Source organism: Vipera ursinii (genome assembly GCF_947247035.1).
Source record: "Vipera ursinii genome assembly, chromosome: 5".
In the NCBI taxonomy this organism is placed as follows: Eukaryota; Metazoa; Chordata; class Lepidosauria; order Squamata; family Viperidae; genus Vipera; species Vipera ursinii.
Window position 1 is genome coordinate 26,538,122 of NC_139518.1, and position 25,701 is coordinate 26,563,822.

General features: G+C 37.3%; 2 protein-coding genes across 2 annotated transcripts in view; both read left to right on the top strand.

Annotated features, from left to right (window-relative positions):
* Window positions 1–665: 665 nt before the first annotated feature.
* TM4SF18 (transmembrane 4 L six family member 18) lies at window positions 666–7,945 on the top strand. The gene is made up of 5 exons (XM_083364433.1): window positions 666–980; window positions 3,314–3,403; window positions 5,681–5,823; window positions 6,386–6,566; window positions 7,586–7,945. Exons 1-5 carry the CDS (start codon window positions 804–806, stop codon window positions 7,598–7,600), a joined length of 606 nt encoding a protein of 201 aa, XP_083220559.1. The 5' UTR covers window positions 666–803; the 3' UTR covers window positions 7,601–7,945.
* A 1,912-nt stretch (window positions 7,946–9,857) lies between these two features.
* CP (ceruloplasmin) overlaps window positions 9,858–25,701 on the top strand; it is a gene marked incomplete at its 5' end in the record, with an annotated part of 38,958 nt that continues 23,114 nt past the window's right edge. Inside the window, 7 exons of the mRNA XM_083364437.1 lie at window positions 9,858–10,012; window positions 18,103–18,347; window positions 19,761–19,973; window positions 20,881–21,054; window positions 21,560–21,814; window positions 24,041–24,215; window positions 25,295–25,434. Coding sequence (XP_083220563.1) covers window positions 9,858–10,012; window positions 18,103–18,347; window positions 19,761–19,973; window positions 20,881–21,054; window positions 21,560–21,814; window positions 24,041–24,215; window positions 25,295–25,434 — 1,357 coding nt within the window. The remainder of the gene's footprint in view (window positions 10,013–18,102; window positions 18,348–19,760; window positions 19,974–20,880; window positions 21,055–21,559; window positions 21,815–24,040; window positions 24,216–25,294; window positions 25,435–25,701) is intronic.

Below are 25,701 nucleotides of genomic sequence, written 5' to 3' on the forward strand. Positions count from 1 at the left end.
CCATCAAGAAGATTTTCCTTATATTTAAACAAAATCTACATAGCTGCAATTTATATCCATTATAAATTGAGACTATGGAAAATAGCTCTTGGAACATTTTTCCTCTAGCTTTCTTTATGTATCTGAATGTGACTAACAAATCTCCCCTATGTCTTTTTTTCTTCTCACGCTGGAATACCCATGTTTGTTCAGTTTAAGAAACAATAAACTTTCCTGGGCTATGTGAAAGCATGATATAATCACCATTTTAAATGGGACTTAAATATATTTTTATGAGAATAGTAAATGTTAAGTTTGGGGTCTTCCTCAGCTAGTGCCAGTAGTTTCCAAGTAAGATTCAAACACTATGGTTGGATGGATATATCTCAGTTAAGTGCTAATCAGATTACATGCTGCTATGTAGACAAAAAGCAATCAGTCTCTACTTCCTTATTACACACACATCTAATTCTTACTTTTTCCTTTCAGATGAATTCTGTTTTCCTCAGATTGATTGAGGTGTCTGAGTAGAACCATAGAGAATTCCCTTTACAAGTAGAGTTCTTCAGAGAAACGCCCATCCCACACCACTTCCAGCCCCCACTTCTCAGGATAAGACAAGAATTCAGCCAGTGCTATTTCTCTGACTGTATTGTTCTACGACAGCAATACTTTTATTTGCCAGGAACTGGACTTGTCAGACAAGAAACATATCCCAGCAATTGATTCAATGTAAATGCAAAATGTCTCCATTCAACCAAGAAAACAAGAGCTTTTGAACACTTGAGCAAGACTGTGTCAGCTGTTTTCTCTACTCTTTTGACATGGGATTACAAAAGTGCAGCGGCTGTTTGAGTTGCCTGTTAATCCCCCTGGCACTGTGGAGTATTGTTATAAATATTCTCCTATATTTTCCTGATGGGAAATCTTCATATGCTTCCAGCAATAACCACACCATCTATGTGTGGCATTTTGAAGGAATCTGTTTCTCAGGTATTATGGTAAGTGTTGCTTCTCTGATTAGCTGAATACATCTTTCATTTTCTCCACTAGACTCTGATCCTGAGATGGTAGATGGTCCAGGAAGGGGAGATTTCAGGAAGGGACAGAATCAAAATAAGTATTTTGGGAGCAGTATCAAGAGCTAAATCAGCATGTCATTGTACTGTACTGAACATTTTAATGTTGATAAAGGGATTTTTTAAATGTAACTTGGTTATTTTTTTCCTCACTGATGGTTTAAACATCATTTACTACAGATTGTTAAATAGATTAGAATGATTGATCTAATGATGGTTGTATACATGGATTAATACTAATTGTGTGTGTGTGTGTGTATGTGTGTGTGTATGTATGTATGTGTATATATACACACACATACGTATATATATATATATACACACACAAATATATACACACACACACACATACACACACACATATAGTGAAATTTAGTTGGAATAAAATCACACTAACATTTTTATTCATTCTTTTATATCAAAAGACTTCTATCCCAATTTCCTATTACGAAGATAAATTTCAAACAGTTTGGCCTGTAGAATTAAAGGATTTGTTTATATTTCATGATGATGATGTTCCAAAATTATTGAACTCAATAAGATGGTTAACTTGAAAAAAAACAAAAATGGCTTTTTGTTTAATTGTGGTAACCATTATTTGGCTTGCTTTTAAAATCTGCTGTATTTATATATCTTAAGTCAGTTGTGGGATCCTCAAGGCATATTTCCTCATTGCCAATATTTAGTTGTATGAATACAATTATGAGTCTTAATAAGAATAAAAAAAGTTTGAAGAAGCGTTGGGAAAAATGTGAGCATTACAAATGAAAGAGTTGGCTCTTCCATAAAGTCCTTATCTGAGTAATTATACAATAAAGATGTTGGTTTTAGGCAACATCTTTATTGCATAATCACTCAAATTTGGATTTTATGGAAGAACCAACCAGGGTCTCTTTCATTTGTAATGCTCACATTTTCCCCAATACTTCTTTACCCTTTTTTGTATTTTTGTAAAGGCTCACAACTGCATTCATATAACTAAACATTGGGAGTGAGGGAATTTTATTTCTTAGATACCAAGTGCAGATATTCTTGAATATGTCTTGAGGATCCCACAACTGACTAAAACCGCTTCCTTAGTTTTTGTTCAGACAGTGCTTAGTTCTGCCATTCATTTGGGTCCATTTTCCAATTATTTTCCAAGTGAAAATAAGTAGTGCACAGAAAAAAGAAATATGAGTATTTCTTTAAAAAGTGAGCCACCTGTCACTGTTGGTGTTTCAAGGCATTCTATTGACTTGTAACCAGTATATAGTTAAGGTTTAATGTTACATAGTCACTGGCTACACTCTGGTGCTTCTATATATGTTTTTATGCACCCATGAAGATCTCACCTATGTAGTCTTCCCAACTTACTTTACCAAAAGAAACAATGCAAGGGATTGGTTTATTTGCCCTTTGATCTATCTAAAGTGAGAGATATTTTTCTTAGGTACAAGATGATTCTTTGGAAGATGTCAAATTCTTCAAAAAAACAAGGTCTTCTTTTGAACAAATCACCTTTTACCTTGTGATCTGCCAGTTATCCAGACTAGAACTCCCAGCATCCCAGCCAGAATGCAAAATGGTAGAGAGATTTTTTGTGTCCAAATTGATACTGATACATTTAGGGTTTTTTTCCCTTTAAATATAATACAAATACAAAGTATTTCACAGTTTTAATATCAGGAACAGTGGTTTATCCCTTTCTTTGGCAGCCATGAATGGAACAAAGATAAAGGACCCACCCCCCATAAAGAAAACATAGGGGGAAAAATGCCAATTGGTACCAATTCTATTATGTCTACACCACCCATGCAATTTAGAATATTTCTTTTTGGGAATTATTCATTCTTTTGTTTTTCTGTCTTACTAGTTATATAGGTGTCTTTCAAAAGCTAACAAGTTCTATATTTTAAAACATTTTATATCATATAGTAAGGGAAGTACCGGCACGTACCATATACAAAAATGAAACTATTGGCAATGTTCAGCATAAGTTGAATGTTCACGCATAAGTTCTACCTGTATACCGGTAATTATCTATGCCTATGAGGAACACATAGAGTACATTTTCCTTCTGTTTCTTTTGCATATGTTTTTCTTCTGTTTCTTTTGGGATAAAGCATTTCTGATATATCTTGGTTCTCTACTTTGTGGTGCAAAGTAGCTACTCAACATCATGCATTATCTAATCAGAATATATGTTTCTGAAAGAAGGACTTTGTGAGTTTAATGTTCGGAGACTCAATATCTTCTGTGCTACTGTCTTCTAGATTCTTATTCTAGCAGCACTTCTGGTAATTCTGGACCGGGACACCTTTTATGAATGCTTCCAAAGTGAAAGCTGCACCAGAACATATAGAGTGAGTGTATGGTTTGCAAATGTATTATGTTTTGCTTTAAAAAGACCTTCCTTCCTTTTTTTGATACTTCTGACTCCCTGCTGTTGTTTCCTTCCTTAGTCTGTGATGGAGATTAAAAAAAGAAAAAGAAAGAAGCTCTTTGTTATCTCTGCAGCAAATCTGCAAAGGCAAACAAACAAGAACAGGAAAAATAGCTGACCACCATTCTAAAATAGATGGACCAGTATCAACAGACATAACTTTAGACTTGTTGCCAAATGTTTTTCCCCCCTAAATTCCATCTCTCTGTTAAGCGGTCTCATGCTCTCCAAGTCTGTTGAACCAATTAGTGTAATTCTGAGTCCATATTAGTGAAGATGAACCTAGTGTGCACTACAGCATTGAGGAGGAAGCAACAAAAAGATGATTGGCCTATCATCATGTATCAAATGAACAGTTATTATTTTCCTTAATTCCACCTTTTGCCTCAGCCTTAGCAATGCAAGTCCCAAAAGCTATTGCCACAACAATCACCCCCTGTCTTCCTCCCAAGAAGCATGACATAATATTGCCCTCTCTGTCATCTTTAGTCACACGAAGAGCTTAGCTCTATGAGATCACCCTGGTCTTGAGAGTTTAAGGATCTGTTTGGTGTTTTGTGAGATGTCAGTTTTGGCATATTGCATTAAGAATAAGACAGTCTTATTTTTATGGAGTGATGCATTTGCTTGATGTTGTATACAGTAAGTGGGAAAAATAATATTTTGTAAATGTAAGTACATGAAGAACAGTTAATTTTTAAAAAGAGAACTAATGACTTATAGTGACTAAGAACTTATTCTGAGAGACTGATTCAAATTTGCTACAAACTCATCTACGTGACTATGGTTCTTGTACACCCATATCATTGGGCAACATTGGTGGCAACCAAATGTCATGATTTTGAATATAAACAAGAGCAAAAACTGAATGGTTGTATATCTGGTAGCAACAGGGAGAGGTGTTTATGGGATTTTTTTGGCTCATAACCAAATAATGTTTGTTAAACATTCCAATTTAGAGGAGAGGTGTTTGTTCCATTTGATTCGATTTATCAGGTGGAAAAGTTATTTGGACTAGGCTAGCTTCAATAGAGAAAATACCCCGTGAAAAAGCAAACTGCCAGTTTTCATTCATCCTGCACTTTAATAAGGGTTATAGCAACAAACTAGTTTTATATTGATTCCTTTCAAGTCATATCATCCCAAACTACTGTAATGGCTTTACAGGAAACAGATCTAATACTGCCTGAAACTCTCTTAACTGGAAAAGAGCTTTGTTGCTAAGTTTGGCCCAGAGTCCAACAACCTTTTGGAGTTGAAGGACACATTCAGCATTTGCAAAATGGCATAATGAAGCTCACAAATTACCACATAGATTTAATCCGTTCCAAGGGCATCCAATACTAATTTGTTTACTATTGCCTTATTTATACATTGGGGTTATTTTCAAACAAAACACTTGGCTGCAACTGCCCATTGTGGTGGTGATGATGATGATGATTTTCAAACTGCTCTCCTCTGTATCTTTACAGCTTCTCATTCTTTTTTTAAAAAACCAAACAACTTAAAAATATAGAGCCAGTGGTAAAGGGAGATTGGAGAGCATGATGAAAGTTGCTGGAATCACATGTACAGTAACTTTGAGGCTTGCAGGCAGGATGCTCATGACTTCCAGCCTCGCCTAACCACAGGACACAACTATACATCTATCAGCCATGTTCTCTGATTAGCTTAGAAGAAATGCATCACGTGTTCTACAAGTGGACAGTGCACTAAGTTTTAGATCAGCACTACCTGTCTTCCTATCTATATTGCTTTCTACACTTGAGCAAAGGATAAAATATATCTAAGGATATAGATCAGGAGTGGGCAATTAATTTTCCCAGGGAGGCACATAAGAAACTGGAACAGTTCTGGAGGGCTAAACCAATAGGGCCGTGAAGGTGCACAGGCACACAGATACATAAATTGAAGGGGGGGAAAAGTAGCTGCTTTGAAAATAAAAACAATGCAGCTGCTTTTGTACACCATGCTCAAAATGTACACCATGCAGTTGTGTGCATGGTGTACATTTATTTACATTTGATTTTTGATTTCCAATGGACCTCATATGGATCAGACAGGGACAACCAAAGGGCCAAATGTGGTCCAGAGGCTATTAAAATGCCCAGGTCTAATGTACATACAGTAGTTCATTATCTGTAATGATGGAATCTTTTCATTCCCTCTCACTCTGCTTCTTCTTCTTTTAATGCAGCGTTTCATTTCTGTTGTGCTTTCCCTACTAGGGATTGCATTCTCTGGCTACAGTCTGATCATATCTGCTTTGAGCTTAATGCAAGGCCCCTACTGCAAAACCTCAGCAGGCTGGGAATATGCCTTCAAAAACACCGCAGGCAGGTAAGAAACAGGCTTATCTGTAAAGCTAACTTTAGATACATTGATGTCTTTAGCCAAATATTAAAATGAAATGGCCAATTGATGTGGCCTTTTGACCTTACAAGGAGTGGGTTGGACTGCTTCTCCTTTCTATTTTCAAAGAGCCTTGGTGGAGCAGTGGGCTAATGCCTCCTTAAGTAACACCAGCTGCCTGCAATTAGTGCAGGTTCGAGTCCCACCAGGCTCAAGGTTGACTCAGCCCCCCGAAAGCCCTAATAAGCAGGCATATACATAGAATGAAGGCTATTGCTAAGCACATTGATTTGTGCTTTAAATTGTAAGCCGCCCTGAGTCTTCGGAGAAGGGCGGGATACAAATGGGATTTTTTTAAAACAAAAGTTGTTTCATTCAGCCAAGTCCATTTCCAGATTCTTTAGCTCTCCTGAATTCATCTCTGGAAGTCTGATAGATGAATGGACAGAGTCCTTGGGCTGATAACTGTGGGATGAGATCACCTGACAGTATGTTTATTCGTGGTAATAATCTATTTCCATTTTCTTTATGCTATTGTTTCCTCTGATAGCTACCTCATGGATCCTACTTCCTGGTCCCAATGCACTGAGCCTTCTTATGTAGTGGAGTGGAACATCATTTTGTTGTCTATTCTGATAGTTCTTAGTGGCCTCCAGATCTTGATCTGCTTTCTGAAAATAATTGCAGAATTAAGGCAAATCCTGTGTGGAAATTATCCCATCTTTGTTCAGGTAAGAAGACACAAAGTTTTCTTTTTACATACCATAACTGCTTATGTTATTTTTTTATTCTTCCAAATGTTATAAGACTGTTTATTTTTCTAAGCAAGCTCTAATACAGTTCATAAATAGCTGAGAGGACCAGCATCTTCAGCTTTGCCTTGGCATGTGTATACTTTAGCTGTCCAAATTCCCACACTTTCTCCAGCCCTATCTGACTGCAGTTATCAAGCCATGATTATTTATTACTTTATTTATATACCATTTTTCTTTGAAGAGGACACAGGGAATATCCCCTTATTTAACTTCACAGCAGCAACCCTGTGGCTATAAATAATTTGTGGTCCAAATGTGCTTAGCTAAGAGTAGATATGAGCCTGTATCTCTCCATCCATTACCTTAATCACTACACCATTCTGGCTCACATTTATGGCTTTTTTTACTGACCAATTAAAAAGAGAGAGAATAGTTGTAGGTTGCAAAGCTCTGGACACCCATTAGATGGCATTAAAGAGAGTTTTTGGTATCTTGTCCAATTAAAAAAAAGGAGTTAGTGATGTGATGAGGCTTTGCTGATATTATCCTGATGTGAGATCTCATTGGGTGTTAGGCACTTCTTGGAGAAAGCAGCTATGGACTCTATTCTCAAAATTATAATTTAGACCCAATATTCATATGCTGCTAGAACTACTGATTCAGTCATTGATCAATTGAGACTTTTGTGTTATGGATCCAATGTGAATTCACAGGATGATCTTAATGTGCCCAAGTTGTCTTGACTGAAATAATTTGGATATAAAGGTATTTATTTATTTATTTTAACTGATATGACATGCCCATCTCAGCATCATGATTCTGGGTGGCTAGCAACAGTTCAAAACACACAATATTACAACAATCTCGTAATAAATACAATCAGTGCCCAGATTTTAAAAAAATCACAGCTGTCAGCACAATCATCCCACAAGCTGTACGATATGTCCTAGAACCACATCCATTAAAATCTTTTATCTTTCTGTTCTTTTTTACAGCCTGCACTGATCTAACGGCCTTGGGGAATGACTCCACCATGACTCCATTGTATCCCTGAGCGTACATTTTAATACTAATCCCATTTTTAAAACAGGCTTTTCTGTTTCTGTGTTGACACAAGGACTACCAATGTTTTTTCAGTGTATTATTCATGATGCTCCACACATTTCAGCTAAAGTGAACAATTTTTGGATAGTCTGTTTTTCTCGTTGCCTGTTTGCATACCCTTTCCCTTTCTTGCATTTATTATATATCTAAATTGCGAGGCTCTTACTCTTGAAAAATGAAGAATTTTTTGTGTTTACATAATATAAAGCACTTACATATCATCAATACTACATGAATGAATATTTGGTTCATTGAACTGTCACATTGTGAACAACAGCAACTTTCTTAGTAAAGAGATAGATTACACCTTTTTGGTTTTGGCTGTGGTTTGTTCTCCAAGCTGGTTTTGATATAATTTCTGAACGTTTCGTTAACAAACTAGGTAACATCATCATCGGGGTTTTCTTGTCCTATTCTCCTTAGCTTATAAATGTCTTGTGTGCCAGTGTGGTCAGTTGGTCATGTGATTGGTTTTTTGTTTGGAGCTATATTTGAATTCTGAGCAGCTGATTGGTTCTCTTGTTGATTGGCACTTCAGATAGTCTGGATTCTTATATATTCATATGCTGGATCTAGATCAATATGCATCTAGCATGATTAAAGGAGCAACTGAATAAAATTTGCCCTGCACAGGTGTTGGGAGAAATGTCATAGTCTGAGATGATATTTAGGGAATGTCTTGCATGTAGAAATCCATAAGAATAGACTTATATTAGTTCACCCATTGAGCAAGAAGACTTGAATGGTTCCTAATTTGCCTTAATGAAATACAGTCATATTCACTTTGGATACTTCTTCATAGGGAGTATTAAAAAAACACTCCATATTAATAAAGATACTTTGTACCTCTTCATATCATTCTGATCTCTTACAGGTAGTTTTCAACTTAAAAGCATTTGTTTAGCAACTGGCATATATTTACAATAGTCGCACATTATGGGTCAAATGATCAGCATTTGCAACCTTCTCAGACAGCTTCTGACAAGCAAAGTCAATGGGGAAGCCAGATTTGTTTAATGACCATGTGATTCACTTAATAACCATTTTGTTTAGCAACAGAAATTCTGGTCTCAGTTGCAGTCATAAGACAAGGTCTACTTACAATGTCTTTTTATTGTTCAACAGCCATTTTATTTTTGGCTCAATTGCAATGTTTCTGGAATCACTGGAAGGGCTCCCTTTGCATTTGTAGTAGAGAAGCTCTGCAGAATTTACCCAGCCGATCATTTCCTCATTGGTGATAGCTGGCATTTTTACCTCTTAGAAAAAAAAGTATTGCTACTGTGTGATAAGTGGGTCAGAAAAATTGGATAAAGTTGCTCAGAAAATCTTTTACTTCTAATAAAAAACATACATGAATTAGATGGGTACATTTTAATTAACAAAAATGTAAAATAATTGTGGTTGTGCTGAAGTTAATTTTTGGTTCCTACAAATCAACAGCCTTGTAAATGTCAGCTTTTGATGAGAAGAAACTGAACAGGTATATAACGGATTAGTAGAACAAAAAAATTAAATATTCAGATTGAATTGTAGAGCTTTTAATATAATGTTGCAAGATTTGTCCCAATTAATCAGTTATGATACGAATCACCAAACAACCAAGTTTTCAGGAAAAAGTGTTTTTAAATAATATGGATAAGTAATGCCAGTCTCATCTGAAATGTGATAATAATTGCACTGACATATTATTAACTGCTTGGTACTTTGGACATTGTCCTGCAGTTTAAAGCTGAAATATAACTTTCCCCATGTTGTGAAATGCAGGAAATTTCAGCTGTATCAAACAGAAGGAACAGGAGAAAATTGATGTGCTGGGAAACTCTCAAAGCATTTCACCTTAGCATGGACCTCTTTAAATTTTTTAAAAATTGTTTGATTAAGAACTTTTTTCAAATTCACATATTGAGATATAAAACATTATTTTACATTGGAACAACATTAACTGTGATAAAAATGGGGATTTTAAAAAACTGTTTCAATAATCCATGAGTTGCCTAAGAGTTATTGCCATCAAATCTGACTGACAGGATTTGTTTAAACAAGAATTGTGCAAACTTCCAGGCTGTTGAAACTAAACAAAAGCTTGCAAAGGGGGAAATACTGAAGATATTTAAAGAAGCTGTTCCTGGGTGAGTCCATTGGACTAAAGCAACCTCGAACATGAAGCTGTCTGTGCTAAGCCATTTGTTGGCTTATTACTTGTTCCAAGTCTCTGCAGTAACCAGAGAATACTACATTGGAATTAACGAAGTTGATTGGAATTATGCTCCAGGAACAAACAACATCCTATCTGGGAAGCCCTTTTCAGAAGATGAGTAAGTCTTAACTTGTATTCGTTGGGCTCATACTGAGTTTTACATTTTATTATGAACTCTTTATTTCTAGTCAGCAATTACTGTATGCAAAGAAGGATAAGTGCTTGACATTTATGCTAGCCATGGAGAAGACATTTCAGCCTGAAAACAAATTTGCAGAAAACGTTTCGCCTGCCAAAATCTTAACACAGATAACACTAAAGGAATTGGAGCTTTGCCTCTCTGCACCTGCATGTGATTATAATCTGACTTTTATTTTTGTTTGTGTTGCATATGATGCAGATTTAGATCTAGAAAACAGAAGTTTTATGATTACAGGTTCAGGTGTTGGGTTTGGGAGAAAGGCGCACTTTCTGCTCACTGGATCAAAACCTGACACTAGATCCTACTTTGCACAGGAGGTGGCATAAGAGAAAGGAAATTATCCAAGAACAGTGTAAATATGTTTATCCTAAACTATTTAGAGGTAATTTGTTTTACTGCTTAAGAGAAGAATCAGTAACCTTTTCAGGCATTGCAATGCATTTATTTGGGTGTACTTTCATGAGATATCATTTGGAAACACCAAGAATATAACCATTTTATCATCATTTAAATTCATTTTGGAAGTTCTGCAAGTGCTTTTTCTGAAGATCAAAGGTGCTCTAGAAGATCCCATGGTTGTGGCACTGCTGACCCTTGATTCTCAATCTTGGAAACATTATGAAGTATGGACTTCCAGAATTCCCCAGTCAGCATGGGAACTGGGAGTTGAAGTCCCCAAGTCTTAAAGTTCCCAAGGTTGAGAAACACTTCTACGTTGTTCAAACAGAGAGGTTCTAGTGGTAACAATGAAAAGCTGTAGTGAAACTATTCAATTTTTTATTTTTCAGTTTTCTTAATAAATAGAGAGTGGCAGGTAAACAGGAGGCATATGGATGGGAACAGTTATGATAGCTGGACTTTTTGTAAAATGCCTGGAACAAAGAGTAATTGTAGAATATGGAATTCTAGTGAAAAGTTGGTACAGAGTACAACTAAAAGTTCTACTGCTTGGTATCCTGTTTAAAGATGATGCAGAATGCTGGAGTAGACTAGGCTGGCACAGATTAGGCTAGATTTTTTTTAAAGGAAGCTGAATATTCAGGCAAATATTTGCAGTGTTACAGAAGCAGATTGGCCCCTAAGTGTTCTCATGTGGCCATAATACTGCGCTTGTTTCTTCTGATGGTTTCTTCCTTATCATATTTCCTTTCCTCTTTACAAGAAAAGCCAAGAGGCAACCTGCAACTAATGTCTTTGAGGACTTGGAGACAGGATGTGTAGATTCACATTCTCTCTTCCCTATATTAATATATGTTTTATTTCTTCCATTGTCTTTTCTCCACTGAAATCAATAACCCAGTAGTCATGTTTCTGCAGAGAAAGTTGGAGTGCTGAAATAAATCTTGTCATTATAAACTGAAAAGTATTGTTGTTTGAATGAAGAAAAATGATGCTTCTGGTACTTTCAAACAGTTAATTATACTTTAGAAGGGATCCCTTCATATGTGAAACCTGACATGATTACCTTTATTAATACACCTGTTGTTGTTTTTTAAAAAAATCCAGGGATATATTTCTTCTCCCCAGCATAAATGAAATAGGATAGATGTCATCATAGCAGTGAAAGATATGTCACCACCTTGTAGATTCTACCTTTCTGATACCTGGATACTTTCTTTAGTTGTGAGAATCAGAAAAGAGCAAGGGTTATTTTTAGAACTACCAAGACATTTCTGATAAATCAGAGTGAAGTTATTGAAGTTATATTGAAATGGAAGAAAAACCCTTAGGTCTACAGGTGAAACTCGAAAAATTAGAATATCGTGCAAAAGTTCATTTATTTCAGTAATGCAACTTAAAAGGGGAAACTAATATATGAGATAGACTCATTACATGCAAAGCAAGATAGTTCAAGCCGTGATTTGTCATAATTGTGATGATTATGGCTTACAGCTCATGAAAACCCCAAATCCACAATCTCAGAAAATTAGAATATTCCAGGCAAACAATAAAACAAGGAGTGTACATAGAACAATATTGGACCTCTGAAAAGTATAAGCATGCATATGTACTCAGTACTTGGTTTGGGCCCCTTTTGCAGCAATTACTGCCTCAATGTGGTGTGGCATGGAAGCTATCAGCCTGTGGCACTGCTGAGGTGTTATGGAAGACCAGGATGCTTCAATAGCGTCCTTCAGCTCTTCTGCATTGTTCGGTCTCATGTCTCTCATCTTTCTCTTGGCAATGCCCCAAAGATTCTCTATGGGATTCAGGTCAGGCGAGTTTGCTGGCCAATCAAGCACAGTAATCCCACGGTCATTGAACCAGGTTTTGGTGCTTTTGGCAGTGTGGGCAGGTGCCAGGTCTTGCTGGAAAATGAAGTCAGCATCCCCATAAAGCTCGTCTGTGGAAGGAAGCATGAAGTGCTCCAAAATCTCCTGATAGACGGCTGCATTGACCCTGGACTTAATGAAGCACAGTGGACCAACACCAGCAGATGACATGGCTCCCCAAATCAACACAGACTGTGGAAACTTCACACTGGACTTCAAGCATCTTGCAGTGTGTGCCTCTCCATTCTTCCTCCAGACTCTGGGTCCTTGGTTTCCAAATGAGATGCAAAAGTTGCTCTCATCAGAAAAGAGGACTTTGGACCACTGAGCAACAGACCAGGTCTGTTTTTCTTTAGCTCAGGTAAGACGCTTCTGACGTTTGTTGTTCAGGAGCGGCTTGACGAGGAATACGACATTTGAAGCCCATGTCCAGGATCTGTCTGTGTGTGGTGGCTCTTGATGCACTGACTCCAGCCTCAGTCCACTCCTTGTGAAAGTCCCCAACACTTTTGAATGGCCTTTTCTTGACAATCCTCTCCAGGCTGTGGTCATCCCTGCTGCTTGTGCACCTTTTTCTTCCACACTTTTCCCTTCCACACAACTTTCTATTAATGTGCTTTGATACAGCACTTTGGGAACAGCCAACTTCTTTTGCAGTTACCTTTTGAGGCTTTCCCTCCTTATGGATGGTTTTCTGCACAACTGTCAGGTCAGCAGTCTTCCCTATGATTGTGATTCCTACTGAACTAGACTGAGAGACCATTTAAAGGCTCAGGAACTCTTTGCAGGTGTTATGGCTTAATTAGCTGATTAGAGTGGGACACTTTGAGCCTAGAATATTGCACCTTTTCACAATATTCTAATTTTCTGAGATTGTGGATTTGGGGTTTTCATGAGCTGTACGCCATAATCATCACAATTATGACAAATCATGGCTTGAACTATCTTGCTTTGCATGTAATGAGTCTATCTCATATATTAGTTTCCCCTTTTAAGTTGCATTACTGAAATAAATGAACTTTTGCACGATATTCTAATTTTTCGAGTTTCACCTGTATGTTTTGACAATGCATTTTTAAAATATTTCTGTATTGTTCATCTCAGGTTGAATGCATCAATAATAATAGGTAACAATAATTCTTTTAAGCATTTCTAAATGAGTCAAGCTGACCTTGGCATTCAGCCTTCATGCAACTTGGGATTAATCAGCTTATGTTTTCTGTAAAAAAAATGTAGATAAGGAAAAAATGGAAATTCTCAGTTCATTCTATTATCATCCAGTGGTTGTCCAGATTTTTATAACTTGGATCTGTAGTTCTAGCAAGAGCAAAAAAGAACATGTCTGAAGAATGCTTGAAAAATACGAAGTATGGTGTTTCCCCAAAAGTAACACCCGCTCTTTCTTTTGTGCTCTGAAATAAACACTAGGATTTACTTTTGGGTAGGTCTTACTTTTTTTACTGGTACCAGCAGGCCGCGAGCACATGGGGGCTGTTCAGTCCCAGCCTACTTGAGTCCTTGTTAAGTTCACAAGGAGAAACCCCTCTTCCAATCAAGCAGGCAGAAACTGCAGGAAAAACCCAAACCCCTTTTATAACTCACAGACCTGAGGAAAACACAGTTCATGGAAACTCGATCCTTAACATGAACAGTTGCCTTTGGCAACCAGCACCTCCAACACCTTCACTTTTATTATGCAGCCAAGGCGTGGCTTTCCTAATGCCTGCTTCTTTGCCTTTGGAGCTGCCCCATTGCATTCCAATCAAAGTGGCAGGTGGAGTGCTGGAGGCTCGGGGAGGGAAGATGCTGAAGCAAGCGGGGTCCTTCCATCAGTGCCCATGCTGGCTGCCCTTTCCCTGTGGAGCTGGAGAGCTTGTTACACCACTGCCCAGATGCCCTCGATTCCCCCAGGAATTCCATGTCTTTGCTTACCTGACTTCCAGCCCCGTCCCGTTTCTCCTTCATGTTCTTCCACCACTGTGTGCAGAGAAACAAAATAAGTTTGGGGGTGGGGGGAAGGTCAATCAATCAATTTCAACTTCTTGCAAAAAAAAAGAAAAAAGATCTGGCGAAGTTGGACTTGATTGATTGATTCCCCCCACCCAAAACTGCTTTTGTTTCTCTGCATGTGGCAGCGGAGGAGTATGAAGAAGTAACGGGACAAAGCAGCCAGCATGGGCACTGATGGCAGGACGCCCGAGCCTCCAATGCTCCACCTGCTGCTTTGGTGGCTCTGTGGGCAGAGCTGCAAAGAGGGCCAGGTGGCCGAAAATGCCAGCAGTCTGGCTCAGAAGTGAAAGGGAAGAGGCTGGGCAGGTGATGGGGAAAATCTGCCCCACTTGTTCCGCGGCCACTTTCAGCCGATCCTTGCTGTGCCTGCCAATGGCATGGCCATAAGGTCTGGAAGATCCCCCCCATCTGACCCACATGAGGCCAGGTTGTTGGGGGCAATTAAGCTGACTTTGTAATAATGCCGCTTGGGGGGTGTGTGAAAGCCCTAATAAGCAGGCATATACATAGAATGAAGGCTACTGCTAAGCTTGTAAGCCACCCTGAGTCTTCGGAGAAGGGCGGGATATAAATGGAATTTAAAAAAAAATTAAAAAAAAATAGTCAGGCCTCCCATGCCTACAGTAACCTTAACCCCCACTCCCCCCAACCCTAATGGGAGATGGGAAGCCCTGGGGAAAAAAAACCCGAAAATGTTGGGTGGGGGAAAAAAAAGTTTTCCCATTTGTTTCCAAAGCAGTTTGGAAACAAATAGGAAAAAAACCTGTTTTTTCACAAGTTTTCTGTTTTTTTCCAGGCTTTCCCATCTCTAACCCACGATGCCTAACCCTAACTCTAACCCACACTCCACCCAGAGCTTCCGTGTTGTTGAAAATCCATCGAGGATGGTTATATTATATGAAGAAAGGGTTGTCTTGCAATGTTCTGTATTTCATGTTCAGTCTCTATTTAAATGCTTCATCCCTCACAAATCTTAGTAATAAGATTTTGTAGGTTTATATTTAAATGAAAGCCATTATCTTTGCAAAGAAGTATAAGGAAAAGGACATAATGCCCATGTCAACAGGAAATCTGTACAGTTCTAGCAAGTCCATACATGCATCTCTAATCTAGTTAGTGTCTCACAAAGCTTCCTGAAAAACAAGATTGTTAATAATTTTTACAAGGCAATATTGGTTTGCTTTTGAAACTGTACAGTCCTCTGTGTCAGTTGAGGCTTTGAAGCAACTCATTGGTTAACTGAGAAAATCAAATTGCGAGACAGTCCCAAGGTTGCTGGAAATCAAACAGTGAAATGAAATAAAAAGTAAACGCTGTGATGTGTGGAATTTTTGAACAGAGGCAAAAGTGACTGATAGAGTTAAGAGGTTAGCCTGGGGAGACAAGATGACTCTGAAATGTAAATCAAGTGATCAAGGTGACAAAATAGTACAATGTTTGTTGTTTTGTCAATTCGGGCACTCCCATCTCTGCCTTGTTCTGCTTTTTGAGTGGCTAGATAACTTCTAAAATGAGGGTGCAATGCAGTTAAAAAAACACACCAATGTCTTAAGTACAATAATGGAAGTTATAGGCAAGAAAAAGACAAGACAAAGTAATCAGGTCAAATTTTTAATGAAAAAAAAACAGGATTCCCAAATGCATAGTCAAGCCAGGCATGAGTGAAAGCTATGACACAAACTTTGATCCAGCACTGACCTGTAAATTTTTATTCTTCGGACTATACAGTTAAGCTAGTTAAAATTGGCTGCTAAGCTTTTGCTGTTAAACAGCCATAATCCACATATTTGAATTTCTGTTCTCAAAAAGAATTTAAACAATTAATGCTGCACATTTATTTCCAATTTGCACAAGTATGCATAATGTGATCAAAAAGCAGATAACAATTACAATATGGTATTTCTGTTATTATTTCCCAGAAGCAAGCTCTTATATGCTACTTGAGATAGGAGAATATCTTATTTCTTCTTCCTTTTCCTTATTTACCATTCTCTTCTCTCCCCCATTATTAACAGCAGAGGTGTAGACAACTGTTTCACCAATGAAACATAACTATAAAAGAAAGAGCAAGCCAGCATCAGAAAGCAATTAACTGGTCATTGTTATTGTAGTAAATAATATATATTAAATCTTCAGTTTAACAGACACCATATTTCAGATATGACAAAACCTGAGTACGGGCATCAATCCAAAGTAACAAAATCCTTATCCAAAGTACTCTAGAGAATCCACACACAATAACATTGTTTGTGTCCGTTTACCTCAGAAATGGTATACATTTGGTGCACATATTGTACAGCTGGATTTATCAAGACATTAAAATATAACAAACCTACCGTATTTCGTCAAATAGTTCATTAAATGACTCCACTGTAGTAACTTAGCCTAAAGTTGGTCTCCAGACCATTGTTTAAACAACTGTAAAGAGACTCCCTTGTCAGTGAATAGATAGATTCCTTGTAGGTTCATAGGAAGACCATGAAGCAGAGAATCAGAAAACTTTTACCTTAAAATATATCCATTCTAATGTGAATATACTTGCCATCTAATATACTTGCATTCCTATCTTTCTTAATAAACTTTACCAAAGAGAATTCTGTGAGAACTGTGCTTGGGGAAAAAAATTAGCTCAGGTAATTGCTGTATACTGTATGGCTATCATATCTGTGCTGAAAAAAATCCAGATGACCACTAGCTGACCACAAAGAGACAATGAAGCCGCTACTTCTTGTGTTGCTTATTTATTTATTTGATATAACTGCCTGTCTCACACAAGTATCTCTGCATAAGTTACAAATATTAAAACATAGAAAGCTTGCCCCATTAAACTCCGGCCTTTCAAGATTTTTTTTAAAAATCCATCCAACAAAAAACACATCAATAGTAACAGAGCTCATCTATTCCCCTGACCTGGATGCCCAGGGAAACAGTGAGGCTAACAGAGTGACTCAAGATTTTAGCAGACTAGATATGATATCCCAGAGTAAATAATCATGTAATAAAGATAATCTTGTTCTGATATATGGAGAGAATTATAATTCCTTCTTTAAATACTTTGGATGGAGACACTTAAGACATGCAAATGTTGGCATGAAGTAGATAGCTCAGGGTCTGTGTTGAGGTATGAATCTGTCAAAAGAAGCAAATGTGGTTGTACAATTATGGTCACCTTGTTATGGAACAGTGAAGAGTGAGTCACACTTGATTTTTACTACCTTTTTTTGCCATGGATGCAGTGGTGGGATTCAGCCGGTTCTCATCACTTCAGCAGAACCGGTAGCTAATTTTTTGTTGCCCAGGCCCAGAATGGACTTCTGAAAGTGGCACCCACACAAAGAACCGGTTGTTCATATATTTGAATCCCACCACTGCATGGATGTTAAGCAAAACACTGCAGTTGTTATGTGAATCATGCAGCTGTTAAGCAAATCCAGCTTCCACCATTGACTTTGCTTGTTGGAAGACAACTGGGAAGATTGCAAATGGCCATCATATGACTCTGGGACACTGCAGCTAATGTAAACACATGCTCATTGTCAAGTGCCCGGATTTTTATCATATCACTGTGGGGATGCTGCAAAGATGATAAGTGTGAGGACCCGTGTAAGTCTTTTTTTCAGGGCTGTTATAACTTTGAACCATCATTAAACAAATGGTATTGTAAATAATACATTATTTTGAAAGTCTTGTATTGATATAATTGCCTATATGTTTCTGTTTCAGGGAAGCTAGTGTCTTTCTACAGCAAGGCCCAGATCGCATAGGACGCACATATAAAAAAGCTGTGTACATGCAGTACACAGATAACTCATATAGTCATGTTGTGGAAAAACCACCATCGCTGGGCTTCATAGGGCCAATTCTGAAAGCAGAAGTTGGGGACATTTTTATGATTCACTTAAAAAATTTTGCTACAAGAGCCTACACTCTACATCCCCATGGTGTCAAATACACAAAAGAAAATGAAGGTAAGTGTTATGTATAGGGATAAATAAAATACAAGCAGCGGCTCACTGTCACCATCAGGTGGCGCTGTACCGTGACAGGATTGGCCGAAAGTGCCTGGCAGGAAAACCATACAAGGGGATTGGCTACCTGTGTACCTAGCCAGGTATATAAGGGGGTACAGGTAGCCCCCATTGTCCAGCTCAGAGTTTTCCTAATAAAGAGTGGCCATGCTGAAATTTGTCTGTTGTATCGCCATGCGGTTGAGAACCCACAACACAATAGTAAGATTTATGTACTCTTTTAACAAGGCTTCAGTTGAGTGAGTTTAGAATTCCTTTTGGGAAAAAATATGAAAATTGTGTTGTATCCTGTAAGGATTGCTTTTATTTATAACCACGCGATTCTGCAGACCTCCACATATCAATCCAACATTTACATCAGTTGGATTCATATGAGACCTTTGGATGTTCAACTGAAAGCATAAAGTGGAGTACATAACATAGATTGCCAGCTCCTGTTCAGTCCTGGGGTTTCACCTCAAAGTTCTCTGCTTAAAACTGTATAAGTATAGAGCTTTCAGTGTAATCCAAAATAGTGTTTAGTGTATTTTAATATTGTTAATGTTCTGCTGTGCATATATAATCCATGAGAGGAATGTGTCAACCCATTCTAATATGTATTTATAAATAAGTCAGACATGCGCCTACTCCCATGATCCCGTGTGAATCTTGTACATTGAAAGTATATGTAAGTAATTAGTTGATTATAGGTAATTTTTGCTTTTTTTATTTCTATCAAGGACCAACTTTGAAAGAAATGAAAATCATTCTGAATGCTTTTACTTGATTTCAATAAGTCTTTTTATATTTTCTATACCTACAGACATTCATATTTAGGTATTAGGTAAAGGTAAAGGTTCCCCCGCACATGCATGCTAGTCGTTTCTGACTCTAGGGGCCAGTGTTCATCTCCGTTTCAAAGCTGAAGAGCCAGTGTTTGTCTGAGGACATCTCCGTGGTCATGTGGCTGGCATGACTAGACGCCAAAGGTGCACGGAACGCTGTTACCTTCCCACCGTAGTGGTCCCTATTTTTCTACTTGCATTTTTACGTGCTTTCGAACTGCTAGGTTGGCAGAAGCTGGGACGAGGAACAGGCACTCACCCTGTTACACGGCACTCGGGATTTGACCCACCAAACTGCTGACCTTCTGATCGACAAGCTCAGTGTCCTAATCCACTTAGCCACCGTGTCCCTCTATAGGAACATATATAGGTATCTGAATGCATATATTTGATGTACATGCAAATACATAATAAATCTTTCTGAGAAGTCACAGGTATTATTTAAAATCACAATCACTGCAGGACAAATTAAGAAACAACACAAAAATGCAATAACTATATAACATGAATAATTTCTTGTACTTCCTAGGATCTTTCTATCCTGATAATACCAGCCATTCACAAAAGAAAGATGATGCTGTGCAGCCAGGAGAGCAGTATGTTTATAAGTGGGATGTTACTGAAGATCATGGTCCAGCAGAAGGAGACAGTAACTGCTTGACAAGGATCTATCACTCTCACATAGATGCCCCAAAGGATGTCGCCTCTGGACTTATTGGACCTTTAATCACTTGCAGAAAAGGTAAAAATATGATAATAAATTCATTGAATCATAAAGTTGTGAAGTCTATGGAGATTCTCAGTCATCCAGTTCATAGTTATCTCAAAGGTGCTTTTTCAAAAGGCAATTGGACTGGGTTTTTTTTTGGGGGGGGGAGGGTTGAAGAAGAAGACGTTTTGCTTCTCATCCAAGAAGCTTCATCAGTTGTGAGGGTAGAGGGTGGAAGGATAGGTTGCCTTTTGAGAGAGAAAAAAAAGCACTTTTGAGACATAGAGTTGGGAGTTTTGGACAATGCATCCATTCTCTTGTTTGGTGCAAGAATCCAAATTCAATATCTCAGAGAGGGGGCTGGCTAGCCTCTGTTTGAACACTGCTAATGAATTGAAGCTCAAATTATCTCTGGCTAACTGGTGATAAGAGACCTATGGGATATTTTAATTGTAGCAAATGAGAGTCAAGGCATATTCCGTTCAACTACAAGTGTGCTGCTCAAAATGTCTTTGAAATTTCAAATGAAATTTTGTGAAACTCATAAGCTGTAAAGAATAACTACATTTTTTACATTTCTCATTGTTTGTAATGATTGAAGGTGTATGAATTCAGGAATTCTTTGGGCTACATTAACATTCCATATTCCACTCACTCATTACGAAGAAATAAAATTCAAAAAGTTGGCGTTTTATAGATGGCAACCATTGGTCTTTCCACATATCCCTACCTCATCTAGTATGATGATGGTCATAGTGGTAATGCAGCTTTTTGCTACCTTGTGCCTCTAGATATGTTAGGAGTACAACTGTCAGTGATATGCAGTTGGGGGATTCTAGGTACTATTGTCCAGATGTGCAGATGGCATCAAGTTAAAGAAAGCAATTGAGATAATCATTTTCATTGGAGAATTGTCTTAAAAATGATATTTTCTCTTAAGGCACTCTGCAGAATGGAAAAGATAAAGATGTTGACCGTGAGTTTGTCTTGCTGTTCTCTGTGATGGATGAAAACTTTAGCTGGTACTTAGATGAGAATATTAAGAAATACTGCTCTGAACCTGACAAAGTTGACAAAGAGAATGAGGACTTCCAAGAAAGCAACAAAATGCACTGTAAGAGCATCTTCCAGAATAAGTTTTGTTCTTTTAAGAACTTTGTTTGCATGAATATTTACATTGCCTGGCTAAGAGAAACTTAGCCAGGTTTCTGCAGTTTTTCCACAAAACCATCTGATTCATGAATATGGAGCCTTATTTTTGTGATAATGAATACTTTTGCATAGTTTCACAAATGTTTGCACAATGTCTCCACTGAAAGATATAAACAGTTTTTCATTTCTGCAGATATTTCTTTTATGGCAACTCTTAAAGCTAAGCAGATTTAGCTCTGGTTGGTTAATAAATGGGAGACTGTTGAAATGCCACTGATGTAAGTTATAAAATATAAATGCAAGATGTACGTATCATTACCACCATTGATAAAACCAATTTAATCAACATTTCTATTGTGTAAGATTTCAGGAACAACATTTTGTTTAATCTCACCAACCTTGATTGATATTAAAGGTTTGTTAGAACCAGTATAAGTGATATTTCTCTTACTCTCTCTCTTTTAAAGCAATCAACGGATATATGTATGGATATCTTCCCAATGTCACAATGTGTGCAGAAGAGAAAGTGAAATGGCATCTTTTTGGCATTGGTAATGAAGCTGATGTCCACTCCGTTTATTTTCATGGGCAAACCTTGACAGAAAGGAAGCATCGTGTCGACACAATCAGCCTCTTCCCAGCTACCTTTGTGGATGCTCTTATGGTGCCCAAGAACAATGGTGATTGGTTGCTTAGCTGCCAAGTCAATGATCATATAGAAGGTATGAAATAAATGGCTGCTTTCATAATGAAAACTTCCACAGGGCTCTGAGCTAATTTGAAAGCTTCAGAATTCTGTGGTCTCAATGGTACAAGAGCTGAGCACATTTATCTGGATTATTCCTGTAGTGTTTCTTCCCCCTCCCCAACATCTCCTGGTCTTTCAAATTGGAAAAGTGGAATTTTAGTATATCACTGTGTTCCCACATCATGCTACAGTTGATTTAATTAATTAACAACTAATTAGTTGATGAAGATTCTCAGTCATTCAGGTAGAATTTTCTGGCAGTTGAGTCATAGCAACTGAACTTACTTTCTTGTTGATTTGAAACATTTTGCTGACCATCCAAGCAGCTTCTTAAGTCCGAACAAGTTGGTTAGGGAAATCTGAGTAGGCAGAGAGTCACTGGAACGTGCCACTTATAAAATTCTAAGGAATATCCTTAGGAATATGGATTTTGGGGGGGAAACCCTGAGGTTGGTGTGGGAATACTCCTAAAATGTTTAGGAGTTGGCACATTTCAATGAGTCTCTGTGTCAATGCTGCTAACATTGAATGTTCTTGCTTTGACAACAGATGGAAATGCAGCCATTTTTCTTTTTTGCTTTTAGAGTTAGTTGATGCTGGCAAGGGGGATGTGGATGAGAGTCCAGTTAGTCATAACAATAATAACTCAGCCGTGGGAATCCAGGGTTGTTGCGCCCAGAGCTGATAAAGATTTGGCAGGCTGGAGAGCTGGGGAGAAAGCCCATGCTTCAAGCTAATAGGGGAATGTGACTTATGACTGTTGATTGGAGGAGGGAATTGTGCTTTGCTACTTTGTGCCCAGGGGAGGGGAATTCAGTTTTTGGCTTTACCTATGTAGTGTCGATATTTTGTTTCTCGAATAAAAGATTCTTTAAGGTAAACAATGCCTTGAACGGTTTCAATGGTTGGAACCATGACACTCTGCCTACTCAGATTACCTTAATCAACTTGTTCAGACTGAAGAAGCTGCTTGGATTGGCAGCAAAAAATCTCAAACCAATAAAAAAATAAATCCAGTTGCTGTGACTTAACTTCCACACAAATAGTTAGATTCACAAAACATATTAAACTATAACTTGCAAAGAAATGTGGCTTAATGAATTACTACATATAAACCCAGCAACTTATATTGTGGTGGTGGTGAAGGTGGTATGTGTGTCTTTAAGCCAGTATTGACCCTGGCAACTGTTTGGCCCCAGTCTCTACAAGGTGTTTTTTCCAGCAGTTTGCCATTGCTTTCTTCCTAGAGCTGAGAGACAGTGATTGGCCAAAAGTTACCCAGCTGACATTGTGCCTAAGATGGGACCAGACCTCACAATTTCCACATTTTTAGGCTGGTACATTAACCACTACCTCAAACTGGTTCTCATATTTTGGCTTAATGAGACTTCATTCAATTTAAATCTTGATACATCTTTTTGCACATAGAAAGTAAAATAAAAACTTAAAAATGGTCTTCTTACAATCAAGTCAAGCATTTTTGTAGACAACTCCAATTATTATATTCAGCAATTTGATTGATTGGGACCTATGAAAGGATCATGGAAATTATAAACATTGTTATCAACTGAGTGTAAAAACTGTAAAGTATTATGTGATGTTCAAGAGTTACTATGGATACTAACAGTTGGGTTACATGTCTTGAAAGAATAAGATAATAATTTTTTTTGATGTTCTGATTTGAAGAATCCAGAGACTTAGACAGATAGAGAAATAATAGATAATAGACAAATGAACAGATAGGCACAGAGATAATATTTGTACTGGTTTTCTTCAGTATAAATAAATAATTCAAAATCCTAGAAGTAATTTCCTAACTACAGTAATGTCACAATGATGAAATATATGCCATGTCATCACAGAGCAAATTCCTCCCATTCATACTTTTATCATGTACGACATGTAAATACATAAGAAGTAAAGTTGTGTTGCAACGTTCTCTTCTTAATCCTTCAATGGATGGCTTCACTCAAAGAAACTTTTGGCAGTGAACTATTTCCTATCAGATGTTCCTTAAACTCTGTCTAAGGCTTTCATTGTCTAGATGTTACACAGTGAAAATTATTCCTGTCTTATATCTGTTTGGTTTCTGAGTTCCTTGTTGGCATGGGACAGGAGAAAATTTAAGTTTCTTAGTCTATGAACTTCTTGATCCTAGATTGCTTACAAGATCAATGATCTTTGTCTTCCTTTTCTTCAGGTGGCATGCAGGCCATTTTTAAGGTGAAAAACTGTGAACACCATTCTCCATCTCTTACGAACCACCCTACCGTCATTACCACAAGATTCTATTATATTGCTGCAGAGGAAGAGGAATGGAACTATGGCCCATCTGGAACAAATGAGTTCACAAGAGAACCCCTTGATCTAGATAAGTAAGTGATGATTTTTTGCAGGCAGCCAAACCATTTCATATAAAAGGTATTGCTGGCATTTACTAATATCTGGTTATAGAAGTGGATATGAAGAGGTCCAAGCTAGTACACATTTTTTCTTCGGTGCAAAGGTCCTGGTATCAGCTCCTGGTATACTAGATAGCAGAAGGAATTTTGTGTCTGAACTGACATTTATGTTGTAATAGGAGATTTTGGAGGAAGTCTTTGTGACTTTTAAGCCAGTGCCCTTCTCTATAGGAAATTGAAGGAAATTGATGAAGTAATCTTAAATTATTTAGATAACTTTTAGAATAATGAATTTGATGTCCTATTATAATTCATGAATGAAAGGATGCACAAAACAATGTCTAGAGCTTAAAATGAAGTTAATACAAGAATAATAACAACAGTGTCTCATATAGACTAGATGCCTCAGAAATCTTCAGTAAATATTGGTTACTATGAGTTTCCTGTTGGAGATCCAACTTAAGAATTTAAACATTAATTCACATAGTTTGGTCTTGTCTTATTTTAGACTGATATGAATAGCACTGTTAATATTTCTCTGGCTACATTTTAAAAATGCTATGTTTTTCTTGACTGCATCTATAGTATTTGGAATGTAGTAAAATGTCAAAGTGTGGATGTTTGACAAAGGGCTTAGCTAAAGATTTATTATATACAACACAAAAGGAGAAAGCTATACCAGATTGGCTGGTGGTGATACATGCTATTATTGTCTAGATTAGTTTTTATTTTTTATTTTTGAGAAAGGGAAAAGGAAAAAGAAAGAGATGGTAAAAGTTGAGTTAATCTATTTATGACATAATTTCCAGGGCTGGTTTTTTTGTATTTTCTATTGCTATGCATATCAGTTTTATGGATATATTAGTCCTTTCCATGCTGTTAAGTTAATTGTATCTGTAGTTTTTTGTTAGTTTGAATATTAACATTCCTTTCAGAATCCTGAGAAAAAACTAATAAAGGATAATCCAAATTATCTATTTCCTAACATATGAAATATCTTTCTTTCTGCTGCTATACAAATGGAAATGATGGTGTGTTTTGTTTTGTTACAGGGATTCCAAGACATTTTTTGAAAAAGGCAAAAATAGAATTGGTGGGACTTATAAAAAAGCCCGGTTTTTTCAATATACCAGTGTCGACTTTATTAGACGCTCTATGCGGCTTCATTATGAAAAGCATCTTGGACTTTTGGGCAAGTCTATCTGATAATTTTGTAATTTGCAATTTAGATGAACTATATAACACTACTGTGAATTGTGACAATATGTATGTGTCTGAAATCTGGGAAGTTTATCTTCTGAAAATAATCAAGGATGCAAGGGGGCCTGCACAAATGCTATGATAATAAGACCTATTAGTATAGTACAAATTATATCATTATAGAACATGTTCAAACTGAGACTTCTAAATTCATATAACAAGTAAGACTCAGCAAAATTTGTATAAGTTATATTGCACT